Here is an 18,351-nt window from a genome sequence, read left to right as displayed (position 1 = left end):
AAAGTATATTATCTACATTTGCTTTTAAGTTGTTTTGATAAGGAATAAAAGGGTTTTCTACCTATGAGTAATTGTGCCTCCCCCCTAGATTTCTCTATGTAACAGTTCTATCTGGGTACTCACTTTGTAGACCAGGCTGGCCTCAAACTCACAGAGATCTGCTTTGCCTCTGCCTCCCAAATGTTGGGATTAAAGGCGTGTGCTGACACCACTGTTGTAATTCAGGCAAACCTGGCCCTGCCTCTCACCCACCTGCACATGGCAGGTGTATATACCCTGAATCTTTAAAATCTACCTATTTCCATTCTCTTTCCCTTTCTTTCCTGCTGTTTCCCTGAGGCAGACAGGACTTTTCCTGTTTCCCTCTTGTCTTCTGTCCTCTCTCTGTCTCTGTGTCTCTTTACCTCTTTTCTTTTTCCTCCCCCCTTCCCTTTCTAATAAAACTTCTCATTAAAAATAAAACAGTCATCTCTACCTTAAATCCTCAGGGTGTATACCCATTTGTCAACAGTTTTTTTTTTTTAATATCAGGAAGCTGAGGGCAGATATGGGTACAAGGAATTACTCATCTTTGATTACCAACCAATCCTAGGAAGAAAGGCATGTCAGCTAATAATAATTGGGCTGCTTTGTTCTTGTTTCTTTACCTTAACCAGCCCCTCCCTCAATTATGTGCCTTTCTAACTAAACTTTCCCAGATTTTTTTTTACCTCAAAGCCATTAACAAAAACATCTTAATCTAACATTAAGTCATATTTAAAACTTTGTTTTAACTGTGATGCACACCGAAACCTGTGAACACATCTCTCAACATTAAATCTAAAAGAACTTGGGTTAACTTAGCTTCTCTAACACATTTTTTTTTCTTAATCATTAACCTAAGCCACAGTCTATATTACTCCTCAAGAGAAACTAGCTGTGTGATATTTTCTTGTTCTTATTTTCTATCCTCTGTAGCCCCTGCTTTATCAGGGATGGGGGGACAATATCATGTCTTGCTTTTACCTATATTAGTTTTTTCTCTAAGCTGACCTCTATCACAATTCCTCAATATGTTTATTAAAGACCCTCAGTCATCAAAATCCTATTTAAACAAACTCTGATATTGTATGAAATCATTGCTTCAGCTAAACAGTACAGCTAGGAGGAAATCATCATTTTCATAATAATCCACAGGCAAAAATGCCCAGTAGAATGAGATATTTCCATGAGATAATCATACTACATTAGAGACAGTGGGGATTTCCCCACATCCATTCACACCATGACAGATATTAGAGAAAAATGGCAGTAGAAAACATGTAAAGATACAGCAGTAGCAAGAGACATTCTGGGGCTCTCAGGGCCTTGCTATTTGAGATTCACACATCAATGCCTTGCAAGCTGGGGGGCTGATCTCCTGAAGTTGGGGCCTGCTGCTCCTCTGACATGGCCACTGGCAGTGGGCTTTGGGGTTTCACATACTCAAGTCAGGTCCAGTATCTGGCTCTTCCCACTGCCTGCCTATCTCAGCCCCTCTCCATCACCATGTCTGCCTTTGTCCTGCCACAATAACAAAACCTCTGAAGTTGTAAGCCAGCCCCAATTAAATGTATGGTGTCTCTTCACAGCAACAGAACACTAAGATGACATTATTTTCATAGTCTATAATCAGCGCCTCTTGTTTCCTCTTTCACGATTTATGTGTTACTCAGATTTGTCCTCACTAGGACACACATAAACAAGATATCACTACACACTTACCCAAGGGAACAGTTTAAAACAAGGACAGATTTATCACAACTCTATGATTACAGAGATTTTATTTATCATGTCAAGAAGAGCACAGCAGCTTTCACCATGGTGGCCAAGAAGCAGAGCTGAGCACAGTGGAACAGAGCCATCACAGGACAGGCTCCAAGGACAGGTCCTCAGTGACAGACATCCTTCAACCAGGACCATCTTCTGTAGATGCACAGATTAAGATACATGGGACTAGGAAAATATAGGTTCATTTTATTTGGGGAGAAGTCACTTACATGAGAAACTGATAACTCACAAGTTCCAGCTCTGAGGATCAACGCCCAGCTGCTCTCTGTGACCCAAGAGAGAGAGCAAGCCTGTCCCAGACCCCAGATCAAATCCCACACGCTCACATATGCACCACAGGTGTAGCTAGTTGGATCTCTCACTACAATCTTCCACAGTTCTGTCACCTCCAATAATCTGTTTTAAATTGGAATCCATCAGTGGATTCAACCATTATTTAGGGCAAAGCTCTCTACCTCAAATCCTGCCTGGAGACACCCTCACAAAACTCCTAGAGGTGTGTGCTTTACTAATGTTCTATCCGTCTCATAATCCAATCAAGCTGATAAATAAGATTAATTACCACAAGTTGTTTATATGACTCTTCATCTGCTGTTGTCATTTGTGGATATTTGTGTTAACTCACTTACAGTAACTATCAGTCTGTCATTTTCAGACGTACTAGATTTTTGTCCTTCAACCATAGCCCAACTACGGTTCCAACCTATCTGTTCCTTCTCTTTACATCTTTCGTGATTTCCTGGGAATAAAGAAGGCAGATACCCTTCAAGCTGAGAAGGGCTGGAGATGTAGGTCTCATTGACAATATATGCAGCCTAAGAATAGTGAATTCCACAAACTTTTTGGTGATTGTTTGTTTCTCTGGCTTTTGCACATTCATGGACTAAGGTCTTCACAAGCCTGATCTCAGCAGATGTTTTTCATTTTGTTCAATAGGCACTGGACTATTTTAGCCTGTTGCTTTCCTTTATCCTCCCTTATAAGCAAAAAGTGGTCATGATCTTTTTGTTAAACATTGTTAGCAAGTGGACAAATTCAGAACCCCATTTATAGAATATGGTACCCTCTTTACATAGTGGTAATCATTCAGTTAACACAGTAAGCCAAGCTGAGTCCTTTTTAGTTGAAGAAAATTCATCTCTGACTGTTTTATCATCCAGTTTCCTTTTTCTTTTTTTTTTAAATACTCAAGTTGAAAATCAAGTTTTTTGTGCATCTTTCACTTTTCTTGATGACATTTTGGCTTTTGCAAATGCAGTCTCCATTACTGACAGGAAAACCTGGAGACATGACCATTATTCAAAAATCCTACATAGGAAGAACCAGATGTAAACACCTCTCTTTACTGGAGTTTCTGAATGGCTCTGTCTCAGTTTTTCTTTCCATTTCAAATAAACCCACACTTAAGAGTTTTCTGGTTGATTTTTAGAAATATAGCCAGTGAATATGGCTTCATATTCGATTGAGCTGGGGCTGGAAAGATGGTTCAGTGTGTAAGAGCACTTGCTGTTCTTGCAGAGGGCTTGGGTTCAGTTCTTAGCCCCAACTTGGAGGCTCACATGTTTTCAACTCTAGTTTCCAGTGATCCTGAAAGTCTCCAGCAGGCCCGAGCATGGCAAACACATGCCCGCCCATGGCAAATACATACCCACCTATGGCAAACATGGCACCAACAAGTTTGCCTTTTACCCTTTTCCCTCTTGCTAAAAACCATTAATTACATTCCTAAAGCTAGCCCCCAAGATCCATTCCCTTATTTGACCACTGACTCATTCCCAAGACTAAACACCAAGGTCCAACAATCAACATTCATTATTTGGCTAACTTGTCCAATCAGGACTTACCCACTCACCCTAGCACAGACTCTCCTCCCTTTTCCTCTTTAAAAACTCACTCCTGAAAAAAAAAAAAAAGCCTGCTTGTGTTTTGCTGCTGCTTCTTGCTATCTGTCTTTGCAGATTCTTCCCCACCTCCCACCCTGCCCCTTCTGGGTAATAAATCTTCTTTGTGCTGAGAACTTAGTGTCTGGGTGTGTCCTGTGCCAACTCCGGGGGCGGGGGGGCTGTCTTCCCTTACAGATCTATGTTCTCTTCTGGCCTCTAAGGGCATCATGCATGGATATGATACATGTATATGCACTGAAGGTTTACATGTATACATTAAATAAAAATACATCTTTAAAAATAAAGCAAAATTCAGTTGGCCTAATGTATCTGAATGAGCTGCATGTGTGTTAAACACGAAAGAATTTCTGTCTCCTGTGTTTTTACCAATAAGTCTTAGTGTGATGCTCAGTTGCTTCAAAGAGGACCTGGAGCTAGCTAGTGTCTCAGGAGATATCTGAGTGGAAAAAGTGCGGGGCCATTCAGGAAGGAATCCTTGCTGCATGTGAAATTGCATCTGATCGTTAGACTGTGAAATATTGCTTCTCTGATGCTTCAGAGGACCTCTTATGAACATGTCACTTGTCACCATGAAACTGATTCGCTGTTGATATGAGTTCCCCACAGCTCTGATGGCAGCCCAGAACTGGATCCAGTTTAGGTTTAGAGAAATGATCATCCCCTTCCCATGAGAAGGGGCTGGAATTGATACAACCAAAGGACCACCTTAGCTGCGTCTTTACCTTCAAAATGCTACCCATTCCTTTTCAGTTAGCCCAGTTTGCTAAACATGAAATAACTGTAGAATTTGTGATTGATTTCAGAGAGGAAGAAAACCATTTCTCTTGGCAGCTGAGAGGGGCCATGTTGAAATGATTGAAAAGCTTGTCTTCCTTAATCTGCACTCTTTAGAAAAGGATAAGGTGAGTTGGACTTTGTTTTTACTGAGAACAAAGGAGTAACAGTTGGTGTGGGGATTAACAATCGGTGTGCAGATTGCTTGGCATTTTTTTTTTTCTGGCCGACAGCACAGCAGAGTTCTTAAATCGTGACTAACTACTGAGAGAATCATGGACTGTGCAGGAAAAATCAATCCACCTTCGCTGTGGGTTGTTTTTTGTAGGTGGAGGTTTTTTTTTTTTTTTATTGTTTCAGACAAGATCTCTATGTAATCTTGGCTGTCCTGGAGCTTCATATGTAGACCAGGCTGGATTTGAATTTATAGAGATCTGCCTGTTTCTGCTTCTTGAGCGCTGAGATTAAAGGCGTGTACCACCAGGTCTGGCTAAGATTTGTAGTTTTTACTCCATAAAAGAAAATTAATTTTTTTTTCAAGACAGGGTTTCTCTGTATAGCCCTGGCTGTCCTGGAACTTACTCTGTGGACCAAGCTGGCTTTGAACTCACAGAGATCTGCCTGCCTCTGCCTCTGGAGTGCTGGAATTAAAGGTGTGTGCCATCTCTGATCAGCCATAAATGTTTTGAAATTAGTTTACTTCTTGAATTTTCCTACTTCATGTTGAGTTTGGCTCTTCTAAATCAGAAGCTTGATGAACTTGGCCTCAAAATGGCTTGTGTTGCATTGTTTCCTAGACAGAGGACCTACTCCCGGGAAGCCCCAAACCTCTCCCATCCTTCCTTGAGGACTGCTTCCGACATGGTCCCACATTAACTGTGAAGGGAAAACTCACAAGGTAGCCAGCCATCCATACGGACATCTCTGATGGCTTTCTTAGGGTAAATTCCAAGATGGGGAATTATAGGTCTACAAGTTTTGCACCATATACTTTTTGATATGTGTATGTGTTACTAATATTACTTACTACTCAGGTTGATTTTATCAGGGGGCCCTAACATAGGCAAGGTCCAGTTATTTTTGTTGGTTTTTTTTTTTCCTAGAAAATTGGTGCCAAATTCAAGCAAGAATTTTTTTTTTCTTTCTCCTGCTGGGTCAAATAGCCAAGGCTTTTCATTTAAAACTTTAAATTGATAAATTTTACTTAAAACTGATAGTGTCAACACCCTGCTTTAACCAAAGAAAAAGCTTCCAGAAGCCACACTGTGCCCTGGTGTTGGAGGCTGTGTTCCTCGGCATAGGCAATTTCACCTGGAGTGCATTTCTGTTTCAGGAGGGAAACACTGCCTTGCACCTGGCTGCAATGCATGGTCACAGCCCAGTGGTGCAGGTGCTACTAACTCAGTGGCTGGAAGTAAATGAGACCAATGAGGTATGTGGACACACCAATTCCAGCTGGGCATGGGACTTAAAGGGCAGGTCGGCGGCGCTTTCTAGAAAAGGACAGGAAATCGAAGACATTAGTGCTACCAGGTATAAAATGGAACCTTGAAGAGTCCTGCTGTTTTCTTCAAGTATCCTCTGGCTGGGAATTTGTTAATTCACTCAAAAGCCATTTGTAAGAGGAGGGATGATACCAGAGAACAGTCTTCCAGGTACAGCAGAGACTGTGGCAGCACACACAGAGCCTGCACCAGTTCAAGTTGGATGGGGGCCCAGCATTGAGAGGGGGAAGTGGACACATGTTTCCAGCTCTAAGGAGTTGTCCCCAGTTGACAACTGCTTGCAAAGGAAAAATTGGTTTTATCCAATGGAGTCTCACTGGATATACGAACCGCACTCAGGGGAGGCTCTATGCCCAGCAGTACACGCTGACACAAAAACTAACTCAATGGTTTTTTTGTAGACTTTTTGTCTCATATTGCTGTGTTTGGATATTTTTTGTTTGGTGTTTTCATGTATATTATGTTTTCGGATTTTGTGGTTTTATGGATTGTGTGTGTGTGTGTGTGTGTGTGTGTGTGTGTGTGTGTGTGTGTGTGTTTAATTCTGCTTTGTTTGTTTCTCTTTTTCTAAAGAGAAAGAGAGAAAGAAAGGACATGGAGTTGGGTGAGTGGGGAGATGGGGAGGACCTGGGAGGAGCTGAGGGAAGAGAACCTGTGATCGGAATATATTGCATAAAAAAAAAAATCTTTCCAAGAAGAAGATGAGGAAAATGACATTCTCAGAATAAGTATGTGTTTTTACACTGGAGTCCTATAAGACAAGAAAGACATGGGGAAAACATGATTATAGCTGTATACACAATAGACCATGAGAATCTATTTCAGAAACCACAGCCTTCTCATAGAATGCAACAAGTTATCTCTGTTGCCATTCCAGTGGTCTTTGGCAGAGAGAGTTGACCTTTGTTGTTGTTTTTTATTTTCCTGGTGTGTGTGTGTGTTCCCTGGAGTGTGCACACATGTATGTGCCTGGGACTGACCTGGTCAGGAGGACAGAACTGAGGACAATTAGATTGAGTAAGCTAAAATAGCTAGATGATGAAAGCTCTGATCACCAGCTTTTTGGTTTTCATGTCTATAAAATGAGGATAAAATAAATTCTGTCCTGGGATTGTCATATGATTTGACTGTACCAAAGTATACGGTCTTGGCAGTATATGTTGGTCTATAAATGTCAAGTAATGCTAACAACAACAAAAGAATCATGCATAAAAATATTGGAAACATGCTCTTTTTCAAAGTATTTTTATTGTATTCCAAGGGGAAATTGATTTTAACTTCTTTTTCTTTTTACCAGAATGGAGAAACTCCATTCATGTTGGCTGTTGAAGGAGGTCATGAAGAATGCAGTCGAGTGCTCCTGGAAGGAGGAAGTGATGTCAACATCCCAAACAAAGTATGCAATCTGGGCTGTGACCAGCCGTACAGTGGGAGAATGACTTCGAATATTCTTTGGAACGCTGGTCCTTAATTGATGATTTACTAGGCTTTTATAGAATTAAAATTTTAGTATGTCCAGTTTTGCATAAAATGATTTGCCACAGATAGTCTCCATTAACGTCTCTTCAAAAGCAATGTTATTTCTCCAATTCATGTGGGGGATGAATGAAAAAGACAAAAGGAGCAAGGACCTGTCACAGCGAGATGACAGACACTCCACTCCACTTTGTTGACAGCAGACACTAAAGAAGAAAAAAGTTTGCTGTGTGAAAGCTCCGCAGGCTACCCTGGGCCCCAAAGAATGCAGGATGTTGTCTGCCTCTAAATATAAAATACTTTTATTGAGTTATGGCACTAAGAGACTTTGAAGCTTTCAAGACGAGTGTCTTAGTTACTATTGCTGTGAAGAGACACCATGAACCAGGCAGCTTATTAAAAGGAAACATTTAACTGGGTGCTTGCTTACAGTTTCCGAGGATGAGTTGGTGACCATCATGGTGAAGAGCATGGGGGCCGGCAGGTGTGGTGCTGGAGCAGTAGCTAAGGGCTTACATCTGATCCACAGGCAGCAGGCAAAGAGTGAGAACAGGCCTGGCATGACTTTTGAATACTCAGAGCCCACCCCCAGTGACACACCTCCTCCAATAAGGCCACACCTACTAACCCTTCCTAAACAATCCACCAACTGGGAACCAAACGTTCAAATATATGGGCCTATGAGGGCCATTCTTATTCAAAACAGCACAACTACATTACTAGCTTTACTTTTTTTTAGATTAAAAACAAAACAAAACCATAACCTAGAATGAGCAAGAAACTAATCCAGGATCAAACCACAATGGCAGTGCAAACATTCAAACTCACGCTGGTGGCTGTGTCTTCAGACAGGTTACTGTGATTTTCTGATTAATAGTAAATTACAATGAAAATAACTCAGGACAGAAAATTCAAATGGTACCTAAAAGAGTATATGATTTTAAAAGTGGCTTTCTCCAGCTCTACATTTCATTTCTGCTCCTTGGAACTCATGTCTCTGAAGTATACTTAGTCTCCTGGGAAGTTTCCGTACATTCACAAGGAAAGTGTGAGTGGATTGGACATTTGTCTACACAGTAGTACACTATGTAATTTATGCTACACACACACACACACACACACACACACACACACACACACACACACACACCTATGCCCAATTAAAAATAATAAAAGTTCTTGGGATGGCCTCCCTGGTTAGGAGGGCTCTGAGGCTCACTGGCTCGTCTGAACCCCCATAGCTTCTATATTTGCCTATTCTGTCTTCACCAGGATTTGGCTTTGCCATGATTTTCACATGCATGAGCTCACATTCTCTGCTTCTAGGACAGCAAATTCCCATCATCCACGTTCTTTCAGCAATAGCCTCACTGATGGAAGTTGCCAGAAGTCCACATCCAGCTCTTCCCAGAGCCATTGCTTGAATAGGTTTGTGTTTCCCAGTCACTAAGGAGTTTAATCTCCAAAGCCTCACGATAGCAAGGGCAGAAACTTAATCCATCCCTGGTATTTAGAGGTGCAGTCTTTTGAAAGTGTTTGGTTGTTAGGGTGGAGCCCAATGATTGGATGTATCCTGGTAAGTTTATAAGGACAGGGAGAAAGACCATATCGATAGAGATATACACAATAGAATTGTGATATGCAACCTAGAGAGTCCTGTTCTAGAGCCAACTCCATGAGATTTGGACTTCTTGTGCAACAACTGAGCAAAATAAACCTCTCTTCCTTATAAATTAGCCTACCTCAAGTACTTCATGATAGTAATGAAAACTTAACACAATTTCTGGAGTTACTATTGTTTGCCTTTTTTTAATTAGCATAGTTCCTAGGTAAATAATCCTAGCATCCATTATAGTTCAGAACTGTTCTCAATTGCCCTGGAGAAGACTCCTAAGAAATAAGCAGTGTGGACTAGGAAGCCAGCTGCAATAGCACACACAATCAAAGGTGTTTTGGATTTCATTTTGCTTTTCCATCTGCAGGTATGGGTTCAGTCATGGAGATGCTTTATTTTGCTGATACCAACTTAACTTGGCCTCTAGGAGATGGCTTTTGTGTTCTCTTGTGCCTCTCTGCCACTAGTGAGCAAAAGCACACAGTTGAGTCATTTCCGAAGAGATATTTGGAGTAAGAGCATGGATTTGGTTGTTAGTAGACTTCCTCCATTTGTGCTAGATGGAGAGTCTGCCCAGTTTGAGCAATAGATTCTCTTCAGCATTGTGTCAGCTGCCATGGCCCTGGGATGACTTTTGTAAGTCTTAAAAACTCAAGCTTCTGGAAGCCTTTTGTCATATCTTACCAAACGTATTTAAATACCCCTACATTTCCAGTATATATTACCACTGTTACTCTAAACAAATTTGTTTTATTTTTATAATTATTTGGCTGCAGTGAACTCCATCTAATTTATAAGTGATTGGTTTCTTAGAACACTGTGTATATATTTGGGAATTTCCAGGAGGTTAAAAAAATGAAAACTGTAAGTCTTTTACAAATATAATGAATATTTTATGATATTACATTTAACAATCAATGAAGTAGGAATGTGCCAATTAAATATTTATTTGCTTCAATTTTGTGGCTTTCTCTTGGTGTCTTGGAACCAGTAATTATTATTTTTTCTTAAGTTTCACATATTCCTGGGGCTAGAGACATCTCTCAGTGTTTAAGAGCACTGGCTTCCAGAGGACTGGTGTTCAATCTCCAGTACCCACATGGTGGTTTATAATTATAACTCCAGCTCCAGGGAATCTGATATCCTTTTCTGGTTTTCATGGGTACCAGGCATGCACATAGTGTACAGACGTACATGCAGAGAAAGCAGTCATACACACAAAATAAAGTAAGTTGCACATGTTCCTTTGTCTCTTATAAAGCCTATAGGTCATGTACATTGTGTCTATAGGGTTGCATAGAAAGGTCCATAGCACCACAGCTTTTATTATAGGATGCTGGCTTTGAATTCTTCAGACATTTATTTCTGATTTGGATGGCCTCAGATCTTCCCATGGGTGCCTCCATTGTTCTGATCTCAGTCTAAATGTCACTTTACCCAAAAAGGCATTTTTGGTCATTCATTACAAAATAGCTGTCAGCTACCTCTTTTAGTTCATGTTATAGCTGACAATAACCAGCCAGTATTATTCTTCTAATAACATCTAGAATCTGTTGATTACATTTTACTCTAAAGCCACTGATCCACCAGTCCACCAGTCCACTAAGCCATGGATTAATTTATTGTCTACCCTACTGGAATCTAATATCAGGCATCTAATAGATAGCTTAACAAACATGCTTCTAACACAATTTGTCACATAATGAGTGCTCAGCCATGTTTGTGGAATGAACAAAATTACATTTATTCTCCAGCACTATTGTGGCTTAAAAGAAAGAGGCGGGAGGTTATTACAGGAAGAAGGAAACACCACCTCATGCCCAGAGATAGCCATATCTTAGTTTAATAAACCTGTGACTATGTGGTTATATAGCGAAATCATCAAATAGTCACATGATAATCCTGGATTATATGATCATAAGTGTCTGGTAAAGTGAAGACGGAGGCAGGAAGGACCCAACTAGATACTACTGAGTTTTAAAGACAGAGATAGGGGGTCATAAGCCAAAATATCTAGGTATTTGAAAACCAGTTCTTCTAGCAGCCTCCAGAGTGGAACTTGGCTCGCTGAGATCTACATCATACTTCTTGACCTTCTTGACCTGCCTGATGATGATCCTTTTTTTTTTTTTTAAATTAAGATGCTAAGTTTGTGGCAGCAACCTGTAGTGGCAAAGAAAACAAAAATAGGTGATTATACTGCTTTTACAAATGGAGACAGAGAGGCCTGTACTCGGATGCCTTCTAAGCCAGGCACCAGCTCAAGCTAGTTTTCAGTTGGCTGGTCAGCCATCTATTGCTTCACAACAAACCAGTGAAGCTCTGTGGCTTAAAGCAGTGTGGTATTATCTGTCATGGTGTGTCAATCTCAACGCACAAAAGCATCTCTAAAGATTAAGTTTATGGACTGTGTAATGTTGTAGTAGGATATGGATTCAGCCTATAAATTTTTTCAAGGACACTGTGGCCAAGGGACATTCTTAAGATGAAAATTAATGAGGATTTCTTAAGATGTTTGAAATAAAAATTGTTGACTGTCTGGATCAATGGCAAGAGTCATAGGTCCAAGAGCAAGCAGGAGGTTGCTAGGTAGACATCCTGGCAGGAATATTACTTTATAAAGATTTATTTTTAACTTTTGAAATCATGTGTATGTTTATATGTTTGGCAAGGTATGCTAAAAGAGGATGTCAGATCTCTGGAGCTGGGATTGCAGGTGATTATGAGCCACCTGCATGGATGCTGGGAACCAAACTGAAGTCCTCTACAAGAATGGTACATGCTCTTAAGTGCTTAGCCAGCCTCCGGGAGTATTGTTACTCCAGAGACTCAGAGCCTTTTGTGCAGTCTTTTGAGAATAGTTCTTGTGGTGGTTAGAATAAGAATTGCCCCCATAGGTTCATGTTTGGATACTCAGTCCCCAGGTGGTGGAACTGTTTGATAAGGATTAGGAGGTGTGGTCAGATGTTAGCTGGAAGCTCAACTGCCACACCTCTATGTAGGGGTTATCCTTCGATAACTTGACAGCACCAACAAGGAGCATTTCTGTAGGGGTTACCCTTGGATAGCTTGGCAGCTGGTCCCAAGAGGAAGTGCTATAAGAATGATCAGTACAAAAGGAAGGGAGTGGAAGCTGCCAGGCTAGTTAGGGGCTCTGCCTGGAACTGGTGCGTTTATCACTTCTGTTATAACCACTGGTTAAAGAAGTTACAGGTCCCTCATATCCTCCTCTCCCCTCCTCTTCTCCCCTTCTCATTCTCCTAGCTCCCTTTCCCCTCCCCCCATACTCCCAGTTTTCTCAGGAGATCTTGTCCCTTTCCCCTTTTCTGGGGGACCATGTATGTTTTTCTTAGACTCCTCTTTATTTCCTAGCTTCTCTGGTGGTGTGGATTGTAAGCTGGTAATCCTTTGCTCTATGTCTAAAATCCATATATGAGTGAGTACATACCATGTTTGTCTTTTTGTGACTGGGTTACCTCTCTCAGAATGGTTTCTTCTAGTTCCATCTATTTGCCTGTGAATTTCAAGATTCCATTGTTTTTTTCTGCTGAGTAGTATTCCATTGTATAAATGTACCACATTTTATCTATCCATTCTTCAGTTGAGGGCATCTAGGATGCTTCCAGGTTCTGGCTATTACAAATAATGCTGCTGTGAACATTGCTGAACAGATTGTTGTATGAATATGCTTCTTTTGGGTATATGCCTAAGAGTGGAATTGCTGGATCTTGTAGTAGACTCATTCCCATTTTCCTGAGGAGTCGCCATAATGATTTCCAAAGTGGCTGTACAAGTTGGCACTCCCACCAGCAGTGGAGGAGTGTTCCCTTTTCTCTACATCCTCTCCAGAATAAACTGTCATTGGTGTTTTTTTATTTTAGCCATTCTGACAGGAGTAAGATGGTATTTCAGTGTTGTTTTGAATTTCCCTGATGGCTACGGATGTTGACACTTTCTTATGTGTCTTTCAGCCATTTTAGATTCCTGTATTGAGAATTCTCTATTTAGTTCTGCACCCCACTTTTGGGATTGTTTGGTGTTTTGGAGACTAGTTTCTTGAGTTTTCTGTATATTTTGGAAATCATCCCTCTGTCAGATGTGGGGTTGGTGAATATCTTTTCCCAGTCTGTTTTGTCTTGCTGATTGTGTCCTCTTCCTTACAGAAGCTTCTCAGTTTCAGGAGGTCCCATTTATCAATTGTTGATCTCAATGTCTGTGCTACTAGTATAATGTTCAGGAAGCGGTTTCCTGTACCAGTTAATTCAAGGGTATTTCCCTCTTTGTCTTCTAATAGGTTCAGTGTGGCTGGATTTATGTTGAGGTCTTTGATCCCTTTGGACTTAAGTTTTGTGCATGGTGATAGACATGTGTCTATCTGCAGTCTTCTACATGCCAGCACCATTTGTTGAAGATGCTTTCTTTATTCCATCATATAAATTTAGCTTCTTTGTAAAAAATCAGGTGTTTGTAGGTGTTTGTATTAATATCAGGGTTTTTAATTCTATTTCATTGGTCTACCTGTCTATTTTTGTGCCAATACCAAGCTGTTTTCGGGACTATAGCTCTGTAATAGAACTTGAAGTCAGGGATGGTGATACCTCTGGAAGTTCCTTTATTGTACAGGTTGTTTTGGCTATCCTGGGTCTAGTCGGGGAAAGAATAGAGGAGAGTAAGATATGAAATACCGTAATGGAGGGAGACATTATAGGTTTAAAGAGAATTCAGGCACTAGGGAAATGTCTGGAGATCTATAAAGATGACACCAACTAACAATCTAGGCAAAAGAGGAAAGGCTACCTTAAATACCCTCCCCTGATAATGTGATTGATGACTGAAGGCCCTCCTATAGCCTTCATCCAGCAGCTGGTGGAAGTAGAAGCAGACACCGACAGCTAAACACTGAACTGAAATCCAGTTGCAGAGAAGGAGGAGTGATGAGCAAAGGGGTCCAGAACAGGCTGGTGAAACCCACAGAAACAGCTGACCTGAACAAGGGGGAGCTTTTGGTCCCCAGACTGATAGCTGGGAAACCAGCATGGGACTGATCCAGACCCCATGAATGTGGGTGTCAGTGAGGAGACCTGGGAAATCTACGGGGCCTCCTGTAAAAGATCAGTACTTATCCCTAGCATAGGTATGGACTTTGGGATCCCATTTCACATGGAGGGATACTCCCTGAGCCTAGACACATGGGGGTGGGCCTAGGCCCTATCCCAAAGGATATGGCAGACTCTGAAGACCCCTTGTGGAAGGCCTCACCCTCTCTGGGGAGCAGCTTTCTGTGATATGTGGTATGTGATAGGTAGGGTTTTAGTTGGGGGGTGGCAGGGGAAGAGGGGAGGGAGAGGGAACTGGGATTGACGTGTAAAACAATCTTGTTTCTAATTCAAATAAAAAAATGAAAAAATAGTTACAGGTCCACCTAGATTCAAGGGAGTAAAGAAAAGAATCCTAGCTGTTGATAGAGGTGTGGCCAGTAGGTCAGGGGATATCAACACAGTTTGCGAAAGCAGTTCTCCTCAATGCTCTTTTATGGAGGATCTGAATATTTTTGGCAATCTTATAATCAACCATAACTAATCCATTGGCTTGCATTGTTGCCAGTTCTTACGATAGGCTGCTTGGAGGTTGACTGAAGCCTAATCAAGAGTATGCCATGATTTTGATCTGATTACCATTTAGCTAAGGCACTAAGCAAAGATACTTAGGCACTGGAGAGTGGCACGTGGTGGTAGAAGTGAGTGAATGAGAGTTGTGAAAGGAAACGGGTAAAAGGATCAAGAAGCAACACTTCACATAGGTGGAAACCTTGCTAGCTTTGAAGCCATTCTATCACAGAGGAGAGCTGGGGATAAACAGAGGCGGGGAGCCAGAAACCATTGAGTTCATTTTTGAGGCCAATGTCAACCACCTATTTTAACTCAAGGAAAAGATTTGCTGGGACCATAGTGGTTAAATTTGATTCTGGAAATAGGGATTTAACTCACAGGTGCCTGAGTCATAGTTTCTCAATGTTTTAGGTCAGGTTGCTAAACTAATAACAACAACAACAACAACAACATTAACAAAGCTGGGTGACTTAAGCAGCCAGCATTTCTTTCTCCTAGTTGGAGACTGGAAGCCCTGAGCCCGGGCACTAACACTGTGGGGTTCTGATGAACATGTTTTTCTGGCTTCACTGGCAGCCATTTGCTATGTCCTCCCATGGCTGCAAGAGGAGCAGCTAGCCCTCTAGACTTTTTTACAGGAGCAGGGACAGCATCATGAGGGCTCCACTCCCACAACATTACCACTTCCTGATGTCTCCTCTCCCAAACCTCATCTCACTAGGATTATGAATTTTGGAGACCCAGTCAGGCCACGGGGTTATATGACATGATAATAGATGACACTTTGAAGTGACAGACCCTAGAATAATCAGAAACATGTTGGAGTTCCTTTTTTAAATAGTTATACAATTTCATGCATAAATTAATTACCTTGTACTGAGCACCAGACTGCATGCTGATAGTAATGGAATCCCTTTAGCCCTCTCCATCTGTTCCTTGCAGCTCAACGTCAGTGCTTTGCAGACAGCCACCCGGAATGGCCACACATCCCTTGTCAACTTTCTTCTCAGTGAGAACGCTGATCTGCAACGGCAGAAGGAAGTGAGTCCATGCAAATCAACACAGGCTTGGGTGCCAGTGCTGCGAAGCTGGCTGTGCAAATGCCCCTGGATGAGATATTTCACCAGGGAGGGATTCTTTTTAGGGAACACTGGCTTTTGTTTTGTTTTTTTGAATCTTAATCATGAGAAGTAAAGTCCAAGGAGTGAATTTTAGAAAGTCGCTGAAGTCCCTGCACAAAACAAAATCTCTATGTTTAAGATATGTTTGCTACAGGAAGTCTCAGGTGTCTAGAGGTGCCTCTACTCCTGTAGGGGTCTCACCAGCCTGGGAAATGCCACCGTGGTCCCTGCTGTGGATGTGGAGAAAATGGATCATTTCCCCATCTCTGAATGAGCTTGTGGTTTTTCAAAGTCAATCCTTTATTACTGATTGAGGTTTTTCTGAAGTTTGGATTGGCTTTGGCAGAACAAACAGAGGCCCTCTGTGCTGGAATCTGACAAGAAACATACCTCTATTTCCCACTGTATTTTTCTCTGTCCTGTGAATATTATTTTCTCTGTTTGTGCTGAGCCGTTTCCTTTCATGGCACTGATTTGAAAGGAGGAATGTGATCTGGACCATGCCGGATAATTTTTATAGAGTGTTGAGTTAGAGGGATTGGCTCTAATTTACCTAACTCAGGCCAAGGAGGCTTCCTTATTCTCAGGAGAAATGGGGTTCCAGCAAGGTGGGTGGCCCTGGCCAGAATACAGACCACGTTCTTGAGACGAAGGCTGCTGTCTCTTTGTTCTTGCTTTGTTCTTCGAGGGGGGAAGCTTATTTCCAAGCAGAGGAGACCCTCACAATCTCCCTCTCAGGTGCCACCTTGTCCCCTGGCTCACCCCCAGACAGTCTCTCACTCAGTCATACAGCCCTCCCTGTTCCTTATGTCTGGTTCATCGGCCCATCCCCATCGTGCAGATGGAGAACTCTGGAAGGTCTGTGTTCAAGGCCTGTCTTCCTCTTCCTTGTTACTGTTCTGCCCGTGTGTAAGATAGGGGGTATTAGGTCCAACTCCTAGGGTTACCATGGATGCCTAGGGTTACCACAGCTTTTAAGAGCTGTTATTTAACCTAGTCTTGTTTTGCCGAATGTTTCTGAGCCAGGGTCTTACTGTGTAGCCTGAGGTAGCCCGAAACTCCCCTATGTAGCCCAGATTGACCTGATACTTAAGATCCAGCAATGCCTGCCTACCTGCCTCATGAGTGCTGAGATTAGAGGCCTGTGCCACACCTGCTTAACCTAGTGTTTGAAACAGGATGAACATTGCGGGTGGTGAGTATGTAGTAAGTACCATGAAAAGATACACTGAGTGTGCCTGCCTCTACACTTGAGTGGTGCTGCAGGTTATCCTAACCGCCCTGTCTCTGTTCTGTTCCCAGCAGCTCTGCTACCACCACTGGGCTGCAGTCTCACTGATTGCAGGTCAGTGCTCTCACGCTGGTCTGTGCCCCCTCCACCCTCTCCTTCCTCCACTCCGCACGTCCCTCATATCACTCATCTAGTTCATGCCTTAACTGCTTTTGCCCCTTTGTTTGTTCATTGCTTTTTCCTCAGTCTCCTCCCAGAGAGCTTCACAGACCAGTGTGGCTGGGTGGAGGTGAGGCAGCAGGGGCATTTGAGACAGTGTGTGGTGATGGACTTGGTGTCTGGCGGGCTGAGTAAGAGAGGGGATGGATGGAAGGAGTGAGCAGGGTCAGGAGATCCAGGCGGGGTGAGGTAATGAAGACAGGTTGTTTAGTGAAAGGAGGAGATGAAGGAGCAGGCTGCTGAGACTGGCCACCGCCCACCATGGGTGGCCTCTTTGCAGGAGCGCTGAGCCCTGAGTAGACAGGACCACCAGCCCTGCTGCAGATCACGGGAACTGAGTGTAGCTTGCAGCTGGCCAGGAAATGCCGACTGTGTATACATTTCCTCCTTTGTGGCCACTCCTTTTGTCCTTTGGCTCTTGAAGGCTTGGAGAAGTCCTCAGCTGAGCCTTCTTAAGACTTCCTTGTCCAGTTCTTCAAGGAAGCCTTTTCTAGCTTCCAGAAGGGTCAGCCCTCCCTGTTCCCCATGCCATCTCAGCTCATTTGAGGTTTCCTCTAAATCACTTAAACTTTGAAACTAAATAGCTGTGTGACTGAATTTAAAAAAGAGAGAGAGAGAGAGAGAGAGAGAGAGAGAGAGAGAGAGAGAGAGAGAGAGAAAGAGAAAGGAAAGAGAAGGACCATTTGTTTCTAGATGTGGTGGAGGAGTAAGTTTATTATAGATACATGGGAGAGCTTAGCCAGAGGCAGGGACATCTGGGAGAGTCCAGAGTGGACATAACCAGTCTGAGCTGGGCCATCTGAGGAGGTGGGGGAGGGGAAGGGAGAGAGGAGAACCAGGTGCAGCAGCCAGGAGGCCCAAAGGTACAAAAGGGGCAGGTAACCAAAATTATTGGATTATATAGGGAAGAGCAACCCAGTCCCCTGGGCTGGAGAGTTCAGGGTAGGGGGTGGAGTATGCCAGCCAGGTATGGACTGAGGGATACTGGGACAACCTGATGGCCAGTGTCTGCTTTGATATGTTAAATAGGCATCTCAGCTGTTTGTCCCAGGTTTGAAACCCAGCAGTGACTTCATTAAAAGATAAAC

At 42.5% G+C, this 18,351-nt stretch overlaps 1 protein-coding gene across 4 annotated transcripts in view; it reads left to right on the top strand.

Annotated features, from left to right (window-relative positions):
- Ankdd1b (ankyrin repeat and death domain containing 1B) overlaps positions 1 to 18,351 on the top strand; it is a 60,365-nt gene that overhangs the window by 24,998 nt on the left and 17,016 nt on the right. For all 4 annotated transcript variants that reach the window (XM_027401687.2, XM_027401685.2, XM_027401686.2 and 1 more), the window contains exons 6-9: positions 4,517 to 4,615; positions 5,821 to 5,919; positions 7,290 to 7,388; positions 15,635 to 15,733. In XM_027401687.2, coding sequence (XP_027257488.1) covers positions 4,517 to 4,615; positions 5,821 to 5,919; positions 7,290 to 7,388; positions 15,635 to 15,733 — 396 coding nt within the window. The remainder of the gene's footprint in view (positions 1 to 4,516; positions 4,616 to 5,820; positions 5,920 to 7,289; positions 7,389 to 15,634; positions 15,734 to 18,351) is intronic.

Source organism: Cricetulus griseus, chromosome 2, assembly GCF_003668045.3.
Source record: "Cricetulus griseus strain 17A/GY chromosome 2, alternate assembly CriGri-PICRH-1.0, whole genome shotgun sequence".
Taxonomy (NCBI): domain Eukaryota; kingdom Metazoa; phylum Chordata; class Mammalia; order Rodentia; family Cricetidae; genus Cricetulus; species Cricetulus griseus.
The sequence above is the reverse complement of the archived record's forward strand: the minus strand, read 5'-3'. Positions and strand labels throughout refer to the sequence as shown.